The sequence below is a fragment of the Lepidochelys olivacea genome (assembly GCF_965140295.1).
Source record: "Lepidochelys olivacea isolate rLepOli2 genome assembly, chromosome: 11".
In the NCBI taxonomy this organism is placed as follows: domain Eukaryota; kingdom Metazoa; phylum Chordata; order Testudines; family Cheloniidae; genus Lepidochelys; species Lepidochelys olivacea.
This window is the reverse complement of record NC_140421.1, coordinates 68,685,788-68,700,709: the sequence shown is the minus strand read 5'-3', so window position 1 is coordinate 68,700,709 and position 14,922 is coordinate 68,685,788. Positions and strand designations below refer to the sequence as shown.

Sequence of the window (14,922 nt, the reverse complement as noted above, 5' to 3'; positions counted from 1 at the left end):
TGTGCTACAGGAAGACACTTAATCTGCTCTCCACACTGCAAAAGAGTCTGCCCAACCTGCCACTTCTAAACAAAACCCCTGCATAGACACCTGGTGCTTCTGTAAGTCAGGCTTCACTATTCCACCAGCTAAGCAGTGCGCTCACCAGTCAGTTAGAATGAATCCGTGTTGCTGTAACTTTCATTATTCTATTCCTGAAGGGCACCCCCATTTCACCTTGCCACCCCAGCCTGATCAACACCCGCCCTTCCTCAACTGGCAGTTGTCATAATGTTTTGCCAAGTGGTCATGACCATCTGAGCGAAGTGCCTTAACACTGTAGTATAGATCAACCAAAGAAAGGCTCAGAGAGTGACAATATTATTATCACCACTGCAGACCTTTATGTGCAGACCTTTATGGGGGGGGGAGGAAAAGCTCAGTGGTTTGAGCATTGGCCTGCTAAACCCAGGGTTGTGAGTTCAATCCTTGAGGGGGCCATTTAGGGATAAGGGGCAAAAATTGGGGATTGGTCCTGCTTGGAGCAGGGGGTTGGACTAGATGACTTCCTGAGGTCCCTTCCAACCCTGATATTCTAGGATATGATTCTATGGATGCATGAAGTCTCCATAGGGGACTCTATGGATGCATGAAGAGGGACCGAGATCTCTAACGGACCAGAGATCAACGCCTTTCATCAGCTATCACATTTCCCATAGCTATCACGTCAGCCCTCAGTGAAAGTTTTGCTCTCAGAGTTTCCCATGGACTTACCGATGTCTATGTTTTCAACCGCCTCCTGTACAGTGACATTTGGGGAAGACACTGTCTTCACAAAGGGGTACAGGTTACAAACCAAAACTCTGGAAAGTGAGCAGGGAAAACCTTGGGTTACTCGTCAAGAAGTAGGGTAGTCAAGTTGGGCGTAGCTGTTTCCACAGTACAGTCACTGTTTTTTCCTCATGTCCTCATCTCTGACATGAGACCAGCACAAAATCCTAAACTCAGATCTGTGCCTCTCCTAAGGAAGTGGAGATTGCTAAAACTCATAGATTCATACATTCTAAGGCCAGAAGGGACCACTGTGATCATCTAGTCTGACCTCTCGCACAACCCAGCCAACAGGACTTCCCTGTATTAATTCCTGGTTCCAGCTCTGCTTGAACTACACCATCTTTTTTAGGACAACATCCATTCTTGATTTTAAAATGTCCAGTGAGCGAGAATCCACTTGCTAAACTGTCCCAGTGATTAATTACCCTGAGCTAACCATTTTCAATATGGCCCTCTTAAGCCTTTCATCTTCCAGACAGACCTATTTTGCCATGTCCCATTCATTTGGGCCTCACCATATTTCTAATCACCTTTACTACCCATCACTGCGTCTTTCTACAGTCTTCGTGAAGAGCCACACCCTCACCTGGTCACTTTGTGGCTGCTAATACCTGTATCTATGCAAGTCAAAACAGTGAATGCAATGGCTTACCATCTTGACTTCAACGCAGCCATGCAAATTACACCAGCTGAGGATAAATTCCCATATCTTTTAAGTCAGTTAATCAAAATTAGATATAGAGAGGGTAAATCATTGCTTACTGAAATACAGAGCAATGAGGACACTTTATTCCCTTCTGAATTTAGCCAGGCCGCATATTCAGACATTTACCTTACAAGGCTGAACCCCTGTTTGTCCATATCAGCTCCATCTTCTGGACTATTACGAGCCAAGATTCCTAATTATAAAAACAGTAGGTTTTTTAACAAAGGATAATTAAAACTTTCTCAGCATCTTTCTTCAGAGTACATGCTCTCTCTGAGATTTTATTCCATAAACACATTCTGATTATGTTTAAATTACAACAGCAGCAGCAAAAAATCCCATTGTATTGGCTTTCTGGTTGCTCAAATTTCACTGTAATAGATTTTCCAGCACTAAATCCCAGGGGAACTCCAAGTGCTGAACACAAAGCCCCAAAACAACCAATTAATGCGCAGCCAGCTGCTTATCTTAAAACATGGGAATGGTCACTGAAGGCTTTGGTGCATAGGTAAGGAGGAAAAAGCCACCCGTGACTTGCCACCCAACAATACATAAACCCCATGAAACAAATGAGGAGGTAAAGTGGAGCCTGGAGCAGAATGAGACAGCTGACAGGCGGGTGTACAGTAAGTGGGACAGGAATCCAGAGCTGAACGTCCCCTGAAGAGACCCTACTTTTCCAGTCCCCTCAAGAGTGTGAAATCAGATGGCCAAATAGGTCCAACCCTAAGAATCTTAAGTGCTGCAACAGGAGATGAAGCACTAGACAGCTCCTTGGCCAAATACCTGGAGTTCTTCCAAAAGTAAGAGTTTGAATCACCTCAATGAACAGGGAGCCAGTGAAGCTTACAAAATGCAGGAATCACCCACCAAAGCCAAAGCTGCCATGGGGCCCCATTCTGCAGGCCAAATTCATCTACAGGCCAAATTCAGTGGAGCTGCACCTGCTGGAACAGGTTTAAATTTCAGTCTGCCAGGAGTTTGCAAGGGAAGCCGAAGGCAGGCCACACTGCACTGCAGTAAGATCGCTGCATGTCACAACTCTCAAGTACTTTCAGAGCTGGGCAGCTCTGCTCGCAGCTGAAACCAGGCTGAAGTATTCTTCCTGTAGATACGTGCTACTCCCAGGATGCCGAGCCGTTCAGTGTGGTAAACCATGATCAACAGAGAGGGCAGCCATTGCACATGAGCCTCCTGGCATGTCTCCTACTCAGTGAGCAATGCCTCCTACCTTGTTGCTAGAGTGATGAGAGGGGACCCCTCAGCCTCCAGCATCCTGGAGGGAAGGAACTAGTCTGACGAAAGGGTGCTGGTCAGTGTGCCACACATTCTAACAGCCAGCGAACGACGCAGCTCCCGTTGATTGCGTGTGGGTTACAACTGGGTGACCTGCAGCTTCATCGGTCCTCATTCCCCAGTTCTTCCACCCAATCCCCTGAAAGGCCATCAAGCAAGCCACCTTGATTTCCATTTCAAAATGGAAGGACATCAGCAACCACTTACCAGCATGGACTGCGGGGTGCAGGGTTTTCACACGTCCCCCTAACATTTCAGGAAAGCCGGTCAGATCAGACACATCTCTGCTCAAGGGGGAAACAAAACGTTGAAATGACTGCTCAGCACTTGACAGACGGAGTGGCTCTGCAGGATCAAGATTCTCATTCCTGGCCTAACCTGGTCCCATTTAAGTCAATGGGAGTTTTAACACTGGCTACAATGGGAGGAGATTCAGACCCTAAAAGTCTCCAAACTTTAAAGGGATGCCCAAGATTAGGAAGGCCAAATATTAGACTTTGCAGCTTTGCGTGGCTAAAAATCATGACTTCTCTGTCTCCAGTCGCTAATGAAGAGAGAGCACGATTCTTGTAAGTGGAAGGGCCCTGTACGTTCACAAGACTGGAGCAGATGGAAGGCATGATACACTAGCAACGTATTTATCACACAACTCAGTTTCTTCCAGTATTGCATCCTTGTCATGAAGGGCTGATAGACATTTCAGGACAGGGAGTCAGGGAAACTATTCTGCATTAAGGTAGGTATGATTTATGGTTCCACTACGTCTGGCATCTCTCTGACATAGCTAGCAAAATGTTTCTGCTAATAACGGTTACTTGCAGGACCATGCTAGGAATGCTTATTTAACTCTCTTCCACAATTTAACCAATTTCCTACACTTAACAAGGCACAGAGCTATTCTTTATGTAAAACCTACATCCAACACAGCCCAAAAGGGGAAGGACACCGCTTTCCAGATCTGCCCTGAACAGCACATCAGGAGTTCCCAAAATAAATAAATAACTCTAATGGGCATCAGCTGCTTTCCCCGGGAATGGAAACTCAGTAGGTCTTTTTAAATCAAATTAAGCTGACGCGCGCAATTATTTTGTGAGTGGGCTTTTATTCTGAAATAACCAGCCAAGTCAATGTGACTTACAAAAAAATACAACATAACCTCTGTCTTAATCTATTTATTCGGACAGATATGGACTAGATAACTTAATAAGAACTTGTACAAGTGAGCTGAGAGATCAATCTTAGAAGAAACGTTATATGTGGAAGTTGACTCAAATCGTTTTAAAGATCCAGCATTTTAGATGCAGTATTATTTCGCTCAGACAGAAGTTCAAGATATCAGCACCATTCCTCCTGTAAAATGTGGCTTTAATCCCACTGCTGTTATGTTGTTCACTGTTCTTCAGAGTTAGCCTTAGCTAACGCATTAAGAAATTATGGATTTGCTTTTCATTTCCTTCACCTCGTGACTGTTTATAATTAGAAGGAACTGTAAATTGGGGAGGAAATGAGACTAACGTGACCATCCCAAAGTGCTGTCACCTCTTGAGAGAGGGACCAGAAACACAATCTCAGGAGAATTTTGGAGGAAGCATAAATTCATGGAGATGCCGCCACAGCTTCTCTTGGCATGGTCATTCGCGGAGAAGGTGAACAACAGCCAGTCAAGACAAGCGCTTTAACAGATTTGCCATCATTACACTGGAAACTATTTATATTTGACTGAAACTGCTTTTGAATGGTGGCGTGCGGAGACCCAGAATCAAAACATTTCCTCAAATCATAGGCTGAACTGCATCGAGACTCTGCGTGCCTCCCTTTTCAGTGGAGGAGTGCTCATGCTTCCCTGCCTGTCACATACACGGAGGACATCCCAAATCATTTGCCACTTTTGCAAAGCTGGGCCACCGTTTTCAGCTAGACAATTTGTGGTTTTGAACAGAAATAATCTACAAATCCCCATAAAACCCTGTAACATTTCCTACTCTCCAAGAAAGGGTAAAGACCAGTTTTCAGATGCCAGCACAGACTAGCATTAAGGCCTGATTTTTTAGGACAATACATTACCTGAAAGGAGAGGAACTGGGTCAGGGCAAAATGAGAACACCGGATTGCAGGAACCCTCACTTCCCCATCAGTCACCACACACACTCCCTCATATCAACATTCTTTGGACTCAATCTGCTTCCAGCCAAGGAGCCAGACCTTGAGTTTTGTTGCATTTAAATGGTATATTTCCCTCCCCATCTTTGCCTCAAATCACAGCAAACTAATCAAATGATTTAACATTTTCAGACGTTTGATATATTTTTGGTTGGGAATAATGTTGACACTGAGAGAGAGCGCTCTTACCTGACGTTCAGGCCAGCACCCCTAAGACAGTTTGCCGTTCCTCCAGAGGCAACCAAACCCAACCCAAGAGAGTTGAGGCATTTTGCAAATTCTATCAGGCCAGTCTTGTCTGAGACACTGAATAAAGCTAGGAGAAGAAGAGAAGAGAGGGAACATTCTGGTAACACACAGATGGATATTTTCCCCTTTCCCACATTGCATAAAGTAATAAAGGAACAGATTTGAGGCCAAATATGCAACTAACTTCACTAAACAATTTTTAAATCAAAACTAGAAATTACTTCCGTAGACGAGCTGCATGCTCAAATGCCAGCAGGGTCTGCTGCCTGGCTGAGTAACTGCACAATCTAACAGTATCATTAAACATTTGCCCGTACTCCTAGAAGGCTATGCGGCCTAGTAGACAGAGAACTGAATTGGCACTAGGTTCTACACTTCCAGCTCTGTCACTGGCTTGCAGGATGACCGAGGGCAAGTCACTTTGCCGGTCTGTGCCTCAGTTTCCCCACCTGTAAGACAGGAATAATGACACTGACCTACTTCGTAAAGCACTTTAGGATCTATGGATGAAAAGATAAGAGCTGGGTATCATTTATAATAATAGTGTTTGGGTGAGGTTTTGGGAGTGAGATTTGAATGGCCTCTTCCCATTCATTTTAAGACTAATGAATTTAATTATTGATATGAATGGGAATTATGGGGTGGGGAGCAAATTATGTTGACAGCTTTGAAGAGCTCAGTCAGGATATTTTTCTAAAATATACCCTTAGCTCCAGTCATAAGGTGTTTGCTTACACAGTAAGGAAGACTACTTCCCGGCTGAAGTTTTCTGGCCTGTGTAGGGGGTCAGCTGAAATACCACAACGGTTGCCTTCTGGCATTTCAAATTAGTCTAATTCCACCTGCAAAACCAACATTCAACTGAACATTTTTTTAATGCTCGAACTGAGTGTCCACAACTCTGAAAAATAAGGCCCTTTGCAAAAATAGCAACTTGCTTATTTCACTTGGCCTGTGAGTAGCTAATGGAAACTTTACAAGGGAAGAACAACAGTGTCTATGAATGGATTTATCAAAACGTGGCGCACAGTGACCGTGAATTCTTATCTGTTATCTTAGCAGTGCAGATTAATGGCACCTACAATCCACAGTTCACAGATCCAGCACACTGATATCATGAAGCCCTGAACTTGCAATCATTTAACTCTGAGTAACTTCATGCATAAAAAGTTACTCAGAGGTGTTTGCAGGGTCAGAGACTAAATGCACCGAACAGGAATGAATGCAGTTGCTACTGTCCTGAGCATTAAACACACACTCTCCTAGGGACGTCTTCATTTTATGATGGGTAAACCAAGGAAAAGAAAGGTTAAGATACTTGCCTAAGCAAGTGCCATAGCAAATTGGTGTCAGGAATAGAAAAAGCAGGCCCAGTCCCCTGCTGTAACTACAAGATCTTAACCAAGGCCCTGACCAGGGGTTTGGATCTGCACATGCAGACCCCGGGAGCACCAAAGAACTGATTGCAAAAAGCTGGGTCTCTTAACAGTTCCAAGTGAGAACACCAGGTCCCAGAAGATCAATGAGCAAGTCATAATGAGCAGGGAGGCAGTTTTTTATTCCCTATTTTGAAGGAGCTTCTGTATATTCATAGCTGCATCTGCTTATACTTCCAACCAAGTAACTTCTTAAAAAACTCCTAAAAGGAGTAATTGTGGCACCTTAGAGACTAACAAATTTATTTGTATTCATAGCGGCATCTGCTTATACTTCCAACCAAATAACTTCTTAAAAAACTCCTAAAGGAAAAAGAGTACTTGGGGCACCTTAGAGACTAACAAATAAATTTTTCCTTTTGCAGATACAGACTAACACGGCTGCTACTCTGAAACCTAAAAAACTCCCGTTCACGCGATCAGCCCTGCAGAGCCAGCACAGCTATGGAGTGAGCTGGGTTCTATTCAGCTCCAGACATCACCCCAATCATTAACTAAGGCCATGTCCACACTCACAAGCTTACAGCGGCGTTGCTGTAAGCGGACTTGACGGGAGAGAGAAACTTACTTTTCTCAGGGGTGTGAAAAAACCAAACACCCCCCCCCCAGAGCAACAAAAGTTCTGGTGACGTAAGTGCTAGTGTAGACACGGCCTGAACGCCATGTGAACAGTCACGGCATGAGGCCAATTCATGATTGTGCCTTGCACCTTGCGCAGTTATTTACATCTGTGCAAATGGCAGGGTCCCAGATATAAAAGGCTATTTGGACACATTTTGCACATGCTTTACAGTCAGCTTACACTGGTGCAAATGACTGCGATGGGGACCCTGGACAATTGCAAAGGGAACCCAACCGAAACCCCAACTTGTGCTGTTTGTTTCAAACAGGATTTCACTGCACCCCTGCTGGGCGAGGGGGATTTTTTTGGGGGGGGAGGAGAGAATCCAACGGAAATCTGTTTAACGGGCAACACGAAAAAACCCACAGGCCCCGCTTCCGACCTGCCCAGGGACATACAGAGATCGGGTCGGCAAACAGCGGCTCCCAAGCGCCCTCAGCTCGTCTCCCCCCCCCCCGCTTTCCCCATGGCCCGGGGCAAGAGCACGGCAAAGCCCCAGCAGCGCCAAGCCAGGCCCAGGCCCTACAGCCCCGGATCCGCCCCCATCCCGGGCCCGCGCCCGCGCAGCCCCCACCCAGCCCGGGCGCTGCTGCAGGGAAGGCTCCGACCGCGGGCGTTACCCAGCTGCCGCCCGCTCGCCATGCTCCGCGGCGGGCCCGATCCGGCGGCGGCGGCGGCTGCACGTGGGGCGGCCCCGGGAAGCGCCGGGCAGGAAGTGGGGCGGCCCCGGGAAGCGCCGGGCAGGAAGTGGGGCGGCCGCTGCATGCTGGGAGCGCCGGGGAGGGGAAGGGGGGGGGGGGGCGCTGAGCCGTCTGCAGAGACCCAGCCCCAAGGGCGGGGGCGGGACCGCGGCGACGAGCAAAGGGGCGGGGCCGGGCCGGGCCGAGCCGAGCCGCGCCCCCCCAGCTCGGAAAGTGTCCCCAGCCTAGCGGCGCCCGCAAAACCCTCCCGGGGCGGAGGCAGTTTTACGAGCAAAAAAAAACAAAAAAAAAAACAAAAAACCCCCCAACCCAGCACCCCAAGGCCGCTCTTGGCCCGTCTGGCGTCTGACCCCGCGCCCTAGGGCAAGGCCACGTTGTGTAACAAAATCCCACCCGGCGCCCCCCTGCTGGCAAAACTTCCGAGCACCGACCTGGCCTGGGGCAGACCCCACCTCTTCCCCAGCCAGCCCCCCACAGGGCCAGAAGGTCTTCCAGATTTCCATCAAAAGCGCCAGACCCATTTTGAAGTTCAGTGAAAGGGCAGGGTACAAACCCAACACCCTTTGGGCAAAACCTGGTTCTTGAGTAAAATGGTCAGAGCAAGTTTCGTCTCAAAACCAGCATCCCTTCCCCACGCCTGCGATGTGCCCTGAGCAGATGTGGTTCTCAGCCAGGGGTGCGGGCACCCCTGTGGGCCCACACAGGTCTTTCTGGGGGGGGGGGGGGGGTCCACCAACTCACGCAGCTATCTGCCTGGTTTAACAAGAGGCTACATAAAAAGCACCAGCGAAGTCAGGGGCAAAGTAAAATTCCCTACAAGGACGTATACAGCTCTGTGTACTATACACTGAAATGTGAGTACAATGTTGATATTCCATTTGATTTATCTTATAATTCTATGGTGACAAGGAGAAAGTGAGCCATTTTTCAGTAATAGTGCGCTGGGACCCTTTTATTTTTAGGTTTGATTTTGTAAGCAAGTAGCTTTTTTAAATGAGAGGGAACTTGGGGATAGGCGAGACAAATCAGACCCCTGAAAGGGGTACAGTAGTCTGGAAAGGCTGAGAGCCACTGGAAAATTAAACCTGTAAGAAAAATGATGCATTTCCCCATTTTGTCCTATAGGGGAAGCCAGAGAGCTTTGGTTCCTTGCAGACCACCTCAGTCTGAAGCTTAACCTCAGAATATAAAATTCTGGGCGTGCTCACCGAAAACAGATTAAAAAAAAAAATAGCCAGTTTAAAAAAATTAAGTTGACAGCTTAAATATAGCTCAAGTGCAAGAGCAGAGCAACAGTGAAAATTAGCGTGTGCTGGTGCTGGCCTATATAATAATACCAAGCTCTTATATTGCATTTTTCATCAGCAGATCTCAAAGTACTTTTCAAACAGGAAGTCAGTATCATTATCCCCATTTTACAGATGGGGAAACTATGTAGGGGTTTGCAGTTAAATGATAATATGGACTTGCTTGGTAACAATCTACACAGCAACTCGACACCTGCAGCTGGCCTTATTGGAAATTCCGGGGGGCGCCCGTCTGCTTCTAAAGGCCCCTCTCCCAGCCTTGCGGGGCAAACCACTGAACCCCGGACCCAACTGAATTCAGGGGACAACTAAGGAATAGCAGGGCAGGGAGTGAAGGTCACAGGTTCAGAACTAGGGATCCAGCGGGGGACACCGAGCGGAGAACCCCAAACAGCGCCCACTGCTCCACAAAGCTGAACCTGCCCAGAGGAACTCTGCCCGGATGCGTGAGACCAGGGAGGAATGGAAATAGGCCCCACAGTCAGAACACCCCCTCGTCCAGTATCCTCCTCCTGGTAGTGTAGATGGCCACTTTGGCTAGGGCTAGGAGGAGGTTGACGAGGACTCGCAACTTTGTGGGGCCATGGACAGGGTGTGAATATATGAAGAGGTGTGGGGAAAAGTGCACCCGGGAGGTTCTGGAGTAGGGGGAGGAGCTGGAATAGGGGCTGAAACCTGTCACTTTCTAGATAAGCATGAGCTAGGGTCTCCCTCATGCTGAAAAAGGGGCAGGCATCAGGGATGGGGGTGAACTTTGCGAGGTACATGCCCGTACTCCTGGCTCCATGAAGGAGCTGCCTACCAATATCCCCAGCAGGCTGCAGGACCAGGGTGGAATAGAGGCTGGCCCACTGGGGTTCCTCGCCCTCTACAGGTGGTAGAAAGTCCCGCAACTTGGTATCGGGGAAGGACACGAGGGTGAGGAAGTGAAACGTGGAGCACAAGCGTGTATAGTTGTTCCCTTGGTGCGGTTCGGAAGCGAACTGGCTGCAGGGCCCGCAGCCGGCTCGGATTATGGAGCAGAGGAGACTACGGGGCTCTTGGGACAGGAGCCTGATTAAAAGGTCTGGAGGGCCTGGGGTGAGGGGTGGGCGGAGAGCAGTCTCTCACAGGACCCTCTCAAATAAAACCCAAGAGGTGGGCGACAAGGCTGTCCCCACATCCTGGAGTATGTGCAGGAGGGTCTGAAGGATGGAGAGCCTCCTGCGCCGACCGAGCACTTGGGGATTCACCCACTACACTCGCAGCTGGCCTGTGCTAGGCGACTCCGGCTCGTGAGGCTCAGGCTGCGGGCTGAGTAGACTTCCGGGCTTGGGCTCTCGGACCCTGTGAGATGGGAGTGTCACAGAGCTTGGACTCCAGCCCAAGCCCAGGAGTCTACACATCAATGAAACAGCCCCGCCACCTGAGCTTCACGAGCCAGAGTTGACTGTAAATATATAATACCTATTTAATACGGTTATCTACATAGCACTATGAAACACACAGGGCCTGATTCTCCATTGCCCGTACTTTATGCAGTCATTTACACCAGTGCAAAGTCACTTCTGATTTGGTAGCATTTGACATCCATATATCAGACATTTTGCAATAATGTGATTGACTGCACAAGTTAGAGGGCAAGGTAGGGTCAGGCCAAATGTTTATGGTGGAAAAAAATCTGTTTTCAGCTTTCCTGTATAATTACAAATACAGAATTTTAAAATCTGTAGTGAACAGTGCTGTGTATACAAATCCTTTTCTGAAATTAAAGAAACGGTTTGACAGTGTGCAGAAAGCCCATACAATATATTGAAAAGTAATATTTGCACTTTATGAAGGCAGTTTGAGGACAGGTCATATTAAAAAAAAAGTTCACAGAGTCCAAGATCAGAATGAACCATTGCAATCATCCAGTCTGACCTTCTGTATAACACAGGCCATAGGACTGCACCAAAATAGTTGCTAGAGATAATATTTTAGAAAAGTATCCAAATCTTGATATTAAAATTGTCAGTGGTGATGGAGAATCCACCACAACCCTTGGTAAATTGTTCCAATGGTTAATTACCCTCACTGTTAAAAATGTATGTCTTATTTCCTGTCTGAATTTGTCTAGCTTCAACTTCCAGCCATTGGATCATGTTATACCTTTCTAGATTGAAGAGCCCATTATTAAGTATTTATTCCCCATGTAGATACTTAGACACAATATTGCCAACCCATGATTTTATCACAAGTCCCACAATAGTTGAAATGTATTTTAAAACCTGAGCTTCTAGGATCAAGAGACTGCATGAAAATTTCTGCTTTTCATTTTTTAAAAAAGCAAGTTTCTAGGCATCATGTTTGCCAAGAAAAGCTGGAGAACATGAAGCGAGAACAGCCTAAAGGCTCAGACACTGGAAGGCAAATAAAAACAACCCCAAATTTGGGGGGCCTTATCTCTTGATATTTGAACTCTTAGGTTCATTCTGTTTACATAAGTGAGAGATAAATGAGAAATAGTAAATAGAGTAAACTTTGTGCATGTATTACTCTTAGAAGCAGCTTGTGACTTACAGTAATAAATCTGTTCCAAAGGGTATCTGTGGCCAAATGAAAAATACTGTGAAATAGTACTGGTGCCATCATTATTATAATTTACACCTGAGAGAGAATAAAACTTCCATAAAGAGTACAAATTTAGAAAGTTGTGCTGGGCCTTTGGGACAATTAATGTGTGAAAAATGAAAACCTGTGAGGTGTTATGCACCGCTTGTGACAGATATGGGAATTTCCTGCAATAATCCAGGACAAACCTTATTGAATTAAGTTAAACCAGACTGAATTAAGTTTAAGTATCTTAGGAGTTCATGTTATTAAAAACGCAAATGTTTATGTATTATTGTGGGATTGTATGTAACTTCTTTAAGGAGGAGACATGGCTAATATAGACCCTATAAAATTTTATGAGCTCCAACAAACTCTTTGAAACAATGTGCTAGCCACACATTAAATGACATTCCTAGGAAATACTGGGGAAGAAGGGAAGGCAAGGTCTTCTTTCTGGACCCATACTTTTGAAGCTGCACCCTGAGGAGAACACCACTGTCACCTGGTACATGAGCACAAGATCAGAGGCTCCAAATGGTTAAAAGAGTAATTCACAGATTCATGGGGTGGATGCTCTGAGCTAAGGCAATTACAAACTTGTGACCACAGAAAAATCTCTTGGTGGGGTTTGAAGGTTGACCTGCCAGAGCCCTTGTAGGAACTGGGGTGATTTTTGGTAAGCTTTTTAGAATGCATATAGATTCTTTGATTGTTTTCAGTGTTTTCTCTGTAATGCTTTTATCCTGAGAATAAATATGCTTGCTGAAAAAGAGCATTATGGTAAATTAACTGTGGGTAATTACACTGTTGGTAGCCTCTCAGGGGAAAAGCAAAGCAGGCCTGCTTAGGCAGTTGGATTTGCTTGTGAATTCACAGTATAGATAGGGAACTGTTTAGCTTGGAAATACCCTGGTCAGGAGGGAGAGAGATGCATGTCTCTGCCCGAGAGAAGTGATGGCTGGGAGCCAGAAGCCTAAGGGTGAGGGCCCTTAGCTGGAGGATAAGAGGAAAATACAGTTGCAGTTGCCCTGAACTGTGACACAGGTATCCAAGGATGTAAAATAAATTGTAGGATATTACAGTGCACTATCTGAGAAACTGTAAAGAGAGAGACTGTGTATGTCGTTTGAGAAATAGGGTATACTGTACTATTACAGAACAGATATTTGATCATACAATCATTCCTGTGTCATAATACTGACACACACAAAAGCGCAGAGGAGACACAGCATCCAAACAAAGAGTTAAAGGGACACTGTCAAAGTAAATGATGGAATTTGCTTTCCCAGCTGATCCAACAGTTTGTTGTCTTTTAGGGCATGCTGCAAGGTCTCTGTCATTTCACGGTTTGCGTGATGGGGTGGCTGGAGCTGGGGCTGAGTTTGTTCTGTGGCTCAAGACGCTTCTTGTGAATTGACATTTTAGTTGATCTTATTGAGCTGACAGTTTAGTTGTGCTTTAGTCATCTGTGTGGGTTTATATGTGACATGTATGTGCTGCAATTCACAACAGACATTTTAAAAAAATAGAAAACAAAGAAATAAGAGCAAAGCCTACCTGGGATTTAGTTTGCTTTTTAAAATTACTAAGAGCTAATTTGCTTTTTAAAATGAATAATTATTACTAATTGCTGCTAATACATTTTTTGGTGATGATCACAAGCTTAGGGACAGCTGAAGTACCCCACACTCCCGCCTCTTCAGCAGGAAGAAAGGAGCTCACTATAGTTTTGCCTTGTGCTTTGAGCTGCCACTGGGGGCTCATTTGGTCCAAGAATGCAATAGAATCGTACTGAAAATTATAAGGAGAGACTAGGGTAAGACAAACAATAATAGGACCACAGACATCATATAAAATGTGTTACTTTGTTCATACCAAGATCTACATTCATGCACAGACAATCAGACTTAATTAACTGTGCATTCTGCTGCTTTAATGAAGAAAAGTGAAAAGCAGGTCAACACTGAATAGGAATATACAAAGAACACAGTTCCAGTGTTTGCAGTTGTCAAGGCGATACCCCAGATTCCCCTCTCTGGAGAGGGTAGAAACTAATGGCAATGCTCTTTATCTACCTTGGCTTCAAATCATTATTGTAATGCTCAGTTTTTGCATGCAGGACTAACAGGATTATAGGGAAAAAAGAGGTTGATTTAATCACTTATTAATTTTGGTATGTTAAAAGGACCTCTGGGTGGCCTAATTTTTTTTTTTAGGTCTTCTCAATAACTAATTGTTTTGCTAATTGTTCATGCAAATCAAAAGCAATTAAAAGAATGTACCTTTTGAGTCAATTATGTTCACAAAATCATTTGTCTTCCTTTACTCTCTTTATGTGACTCCACTAAAAACATCACGGTTCTAATAGCATCCAAACACAGATATTTTGTATAATTTGAGGAGAGCCAATACACAACATCTGTTCCATATGAACTGTTTTTCATACTAATGGTCATTTAAAACATCAGAAAATGAGAATCCAACGTACAATTCAGGAAGAGAACTAAATTTTAAAAGGTGATTGCTATTATTTGCATTACAGTAGCACCTAATGTCCTCATTCTGCTATAAGGGCCCATTGTGCTAGCCACACACACAAAAAATGGTCACTGCCCCAAACATTTTACAACATAAGACACCAATTCTGCAAACACTTATGCATGTGTTTAACGTTACTATCCACCTAGAGGATAGTAGGGTCATAAGGAAGAGCCAACAAACATTTGTCAAGAACAAATCATGTCAAACCAACCTACTTTCCTTCTTGGACAGGGTTATTGGCCTTGTGGGTGGGGGTGAAGCTGTAGATGTGATGTATCTTGAATTTAGGAGGGCTTTTAAAAAGGCCCCACATGACATTCTCACGTGCTAATTAGGGAAATATGGTCTAGATTAAATTACTATAAAGTGTGTGCAAAATTGATTGAAAGACCTCACTCAAAGAGTAGGTCTCAATGGTTCGTTGTTCAACTGGGAGGATATATCTAGTGGGGTCCCATAGGGGTCTGGTACTAATCAATGTTTTCATTAATGACTTGGATAATGGAGTGGAGAGTGT

General features: G+C 45.3%; 1 protein-coding gene across 2 annotated transcripts in view; it reads right to left on the bottom strand.

The window, feature by feature from the left end:
- ATIC (5-aminoimidazole-4-carboxamide ribonucleotide formyltransferase/IMP cyclohydrolase) overlaps nt 1–8,008 on the bottom strand; it is a 34,755-nt gene extending 26,747 nt beyond the window's left edge. Inside the window, exons 1-5 of one of the 2 annotated variants that reach the window (XM_084643323.1) lie at nt 7,903–8,008; nt 5,165–5,291; nt 3,023–3,099; nt 1,646–1,712; nt 754–842 (exon numbers count right to left, since the gene is read on the bottom strand). In XM_084643323.1, coding sequence (XP_084499449.1) covers nt 754–842; nt 1,646–1,712; nt 3,023–3,099; nt 5,165–5,291; nt 7,903–7,924 — 382 coding nt within the window. In that variant the 5' untranslated portion in view covers nt 7,925–8,008. Of the gene's footprint in view, nt 1–753; nt 843–1,645; nt 1,713–3,022; nt 3,100–5,164; nt 5,292–5,959; nt 6,041–7,902 lie in introns of those variants that run through there. The other variant, XM_084643324.1, reaches the window with a different exon arrangement.
- Between the last annotated feature and the right edge of the window lie 6,914 nt (nt 8,009–14,922).